This window comes from Pistacia vera, unplaced genomic scaffold, assembly GCF_008641045.1.
Source record: "Pistacia vera cultivar Batoury unplaced genomic scaffold, PisVer_v2 Contig944, whole genome shotgun sequence".
In the NCBI taxonomy this organism is placed as follows: domain Eukaryota; kingdom Viridiplantae; phylum Streptophyta; class Magnoliopsida; order Sapindales; family Anacardiaceae; genus Pistacia; species Pistacia vera.
In genome coordinates, this window is record NW_022196828.1 from 245927 (window position 1) to 250551 (window position 4625).

The 4625-nt window shown below is 36.1% G+C and overlaps 1 protein-coding gene across 1 annotated transcript; it reads left to right on the forward strand.

The window, feature by feature from the left end:
- Window positions 1-516: 516 nt before the first annotated feature.
- On the forward strand, window positions 517-2903 carry LOC116120767. Its single transcript, XM_031406736.1, has 5 exons — window positions 517-754; window positions 1269-1583; window positions 1756-1890; window positions 1991-2089; window positions 2245-2903. The coding sequence occupies exons 1-5, from the start codon at window positions 585-587 to the stop codon at window positions 2246-2248; spliced, it is 723 nt and encodes a 240-aa protein (XP_031262596.1). The 5' UTR covers window positions 517-584; the 3' UTR covers window positions 2249-2903.
- The last annotated feature ends 1722 nt before the right edge of the window (window positions 2904-4625 follow it).

Below are 4625 nucleotides of genomic sequence, written 5' to 3' on the forward strand. Positions count from 1 at the left end.
ATTAATTATGATTTTGTCCTTATATGTTTTAATCTTTTCATTTTAACCCATACATGTTTAATGGATCCTAACTGTGCCACGTCAGCTTCTCTAAATTTAAAAAAAAAATGAAAAACGGTTTCAAGGCCATTTTCTTAAATCGAAACTTGAGATGGCCGGTCAGCTAAATCTTCTCAACTTAAACCTGTTTGGTAGATTCTTTTAAATCATTATTCTGTTTTTTTATTTGGATTAAAAATTGGAAAGCAGTTTGTTTACTTATTTACTCAATTCTACTAAAATCAATTTTTTTGCCTGAAAATGAAAACAGCCTTGGACTTGTTTTCTAATTGAGTAATGTTACAATTATTGAAAGTAGTGTATCGAATTTATGTACCGAATAACATAGATAATCCTGACTGTTAATCACTATTAAATTATAATTAATCTATTATCAGAATTATGTCAAGTTATTCAGCGCATAAATATGGTGTATTACTTTCGGTGATTATTTTCCATTCAAATTTTCCAATCCTATTCGAGTTAAAACATCTCTCCGATCGCTCTCCCTCCATATTCGATCCTGGCCTATCCTTATCAATCCTATGTCGTTCTCCCTCCACTCCAATTCATTTCTTCTTCTCTCCCATCGCTCTCCCTCCACTCCAAAACATTTCTTCCTCTCTCCCATCGTTCTCCGACCCTTGATGACGACCGCCGGGAAGGGCGATCTCTCTCTCGCGACCACCCTACCTTATTTCTTTTTCTGCTTCAGGTAAAGTCAAACTCAACTCTTGATTCTTCATCATCTACTTCTCATCTCTTTCAAGTTTCCGTCGCTTTTTTTTTGTTTTAACCGAATGATTTAGCTGCCGTTTAGATTATGTTATTTTATGCTATGCTAGCTAGTTACATTGATATGATTTAATTTCTGCTGTGTTTGGTATTAGGTTTGTTTTAATTATTACTCTTGCTGGATCATGCTTTGATGGTTAGTTAGTGTTGATTTTAATTAAATTGTGATAGTATTGCATTAATTGAGTAGATTATGTTTATTGGTGAACTTTTGAGGGTTTTTCTGAAGTGGGATTTTGGGGATTATTGTTTTAGTTCATCCATGATAATGGGAAATTTGGTTGAGGTTTATGTTATGTAACATGGTGACATTAGAGATAAATCAAAATTCTTTCTGATTTTATGTTTTTTGTTTTTTCGTATCTATTTGGTGGGTGGAATATGTTTTTTGTTGTGCTTGTGGGGTGCTGCTGGGTTGTGGGAGGCTCTAGCAGGTCTGTTGCGTCCAGCAGCTACTGTTGTTCCTATGGCGCAGCCTTGTGGGGGGTGGGGTGCGGTGTTGTGTTTGGTGTAGTTTCTGTGATGGATATCTGTGGGAGTTTCTGGAGGCTGCTTGGAGAGGTGAGTGGGGTGGCCAGTTGTTCGTGCTGCTGTGGCCTCTTGGTTGGTCTGTTTTTCTTGGATGGGCTCGGGATGTTTCTGTCCTTTTTAGAGGCTGGAGGGTTCATGTTGGATGCTTGTTTGTACGGGTGTAGATTGAAGTTCTTTGGTCCTTGTAAGGGCTGGGATGATGGGGCTGCGGAAGCAAGGTTAGGAGGGGCTGTTCTCTTTCCTTTTTTAATTTTGGGCTGGTCCTTGGATGGGCTGGGGATGTTTCTGCCTCGTCTTCTCTTCGTGTGCTCTTATGCATGTATATGGTCTTTTCCTCATCTGTAGTCTGTTTAGGTGCTGAATGGACTTACTTATCACATATGATTGCAGAGGATTGTTTGCTGCAAACTTCAAGAGAGACGAAGGCATGAACCTCTTGAAGGGCAAACAAGCTCTTCAACGGCTAACCGAGACTGCTGAGAAAGCCAAAATGGAGTTGTCATCTTTGACTCAGACAAACATCAGGTACGTTGCTTGTAGTTAGATGACTCTCTCTGTGGGCACATGGACAGCCCCTCCCTGATGTACGTATGTCATACTGATTTTTTTTTTTCTGGTTTGTTAGTTTGCCTTTCATCACTGCTACCACAGATGGTCCTAAACATATAGAGACCACCATTACTAGGGCCAAGTTTGAGGAACTGTGTTCAGATCTTCTTGACAGGTACCTTACTTTTTTTAATTTCTATTTTACAGTGAGTCAACCTTTATATGTTTTTGCCATTTTATCATGTGGCTTCTGGTCTTAATACTTTTTTAGACTTACCTCTGCCATTTTATAGAATAGTGCTGGGGGAATGTTTGAATGAAAATATGCAGGTAAAGAAAATGGTGCAAGAAGCTGAGACGTTTGCATAGGAGGACAAGGAGAAGAGAGACGCTATAGACAAAAAAAACCAGGTAGATTTCGTGTTCACCAGACTGAGAAGCGGCTGAAGGAGCTTGCAGACAAGGTTCCGGCTCCAGTCCAAGAGAAGGTTGAGGCAAAACTAAAGGAGCTCAAAGATGCAATTGCAACAGAGTTGACCAAAGCAATGAAAGATGCCATGGCTGCCTAGTGCCCTTAATCAAGAAGTCATGCAACTTGTTCAGTCCCTTTACAACCAACCAGGTGCTGGACCTGCGCCCGGCACTGAAGTGGACCATCAGATTCATCAACCAGGGGACCTGATAATGATGTCATTGATGCGGATTTCACTGAGAGCAATTGAGCAACTGCTCAGTCTTTTTGCCTTTCTTGGTAATGTGTAAAAGGAATTTTATTTTTAGGGATTGGATATGGTTTGAGCTGTATTTTTGGCAGTCATTTTTATTTCATGAGGAACAGATTCATATTGTTTCTAGGAAATATAGAGGATGATCTAGAGACCAATAGAGAGAATCCATAGTAGTAAAACTTGTTTCTTATTTGTGTATAATTTTTTTATATAAATTTTAGTGAAATAATATAAATGCAGAATATATTTTGCAAGCATAAATCTAATTGTAAGATGTGCTGATTATATATCTATGATTTTTCTCTGATTTCATTTTTCATAAAAATACTTTTATTTGATGTGGGTCTGATCTAAGTCTAAAGGTCCGTTTGGTTCATTATTCTGATAGTTTTTAGAATAATCTTTTGAAAAAAGTTAAATTAGGCAGGTATTAAGATGTAAGATTTGGAAATTAACAAAAATATCCTCTATGTTTGTTTATTTACTAAACACCCTTATAATAAAATATTAAAAGTTAACAAAAACATCGTCAATCCACCCATTAAATACGGACAGTTAGCCACCACCACCGGAGGGTGGTTGGAGTGTTTTTGTAATTTTTAAAAAAAATATTTGGGGGTGTTTTGTTAAATTAACAAATTTAGGAGGTTTAAAAAAAATTGAAAAATATAGAATAATATTTTGGGAATGATATTTTACTGTTTAACTTTTTTGAGAATACTAATAATAGTATTCCCAAAAGTAGTGATGGCAATGGGCCGAGCCGGGACTGGTTGCCCCTTGGCCCAGGCCCAAACCCGACCTCATGACACAGGCCCAAGCCCGTTATGGGTATGATAGGCAAAGCCCAAGCCCAAGCCCGGCCTGATGAGTTTTTTTATAACCGCAAGCCCAGTCCAAGCTCGCCTTTTTTAATAATGTTTATTTTTAAATATTAATAAATTTCAAATTTTTTTTATATTTTTAATTTTAGAAAAAGTTTTTAAATATTAATTGAAGCTATTTCCGTAAATAATTTAAGCAATAAGTGAGCAATTAAAACTCCATAATATATTATTATACTAACTTTTCAGCTGTGTATAATATGTTATGGTGAAATCCACTTTTATAAGTTGAACCAAACCCATCTAACTCATTTAAAAGCAATTTTAACATGTTAAACCTTCGATATGGGATGAAAATTGAGGTTAGGGTTTGGGAAAATATATATATATATATAAGGGTAAATTAGTAAAATTAATACTAAAATTTTCGGGCTGGGCCAAGCCAAGCCTAAAGATATACCCATGCCCAGCCCGTACTCGAGGTCGGGCCTTAAAATCAAGCAAAGGCCCAAGCCCAAGCCCAAGCCCAAGCCCGCCAACCTGGGGTAAAGCCCACCCCTTTCGGGCCGGGTACCCAAAAATATCGGGCCCATTGCCATCTTTACCCAAAAGCGAAACAAACGAAGTGTAAGAATTGGATCTACTAAGAAAAGTGGACACTCAAATTAGCTTAGAGTTTAAAAATTTTGCACTCGCACGTTACATTGTTATGTGATTATTTATTTACGTAAATTTCAATTTTTTTTATGAGTTTTATTACAAAGTAAGTTGTATGAATTTCTTTTCAGAAATATTAAATTTAAAGTATGTTGAAACTGAAAAAAAAAAAAAAAAGAATCAAATAATAAATATTTTTAGAAAATATACCAACCAACTGTTTTATCTTAAAAACTTAAAAAAGAAAATGATCCAAACACCTATTCAGCATTTTATCTAATTTGGATATAATTTCTAAATATTTTACCAAATATATTTTTATATTCAAATCATATTCGATTTGACTGAACTCAATTTAACTTAAAACACTTTATCAAAATAATATTTTTCAAATAACGTAACAAACATGTCCTAAATAACTCAGGCCTGGCTTACCCAGGTTAGGCCCAAGTGCATTTAAAAATAGCAACCCTAAGCCCAGAAAAATGTCTAAGTTTTTAAT

Coding starts and splice junctions, on each gene's coding strand:
- LOC116120767 (XM_031406736.1), top strand. CDS start 585: ATGTCGTTCTCCCTCCACTCCAATTCATTTCTTCTTCTCTCCCATCGC. Junction 755..1,268: donor TATTTCTTTTTCTGCTTCAG/GTAAAGTCAAAC, acceptor AGGCTCTAGCAG/GTCTGTTGCGTCCAGCAGCT. Junction 1,891..1,990: donor TTGACTCAGACAAACATCAG/GTACGTTGCTTG, acceptor CTGGTTTGTTAG/TTTGCCTTTCATCACTGCTA.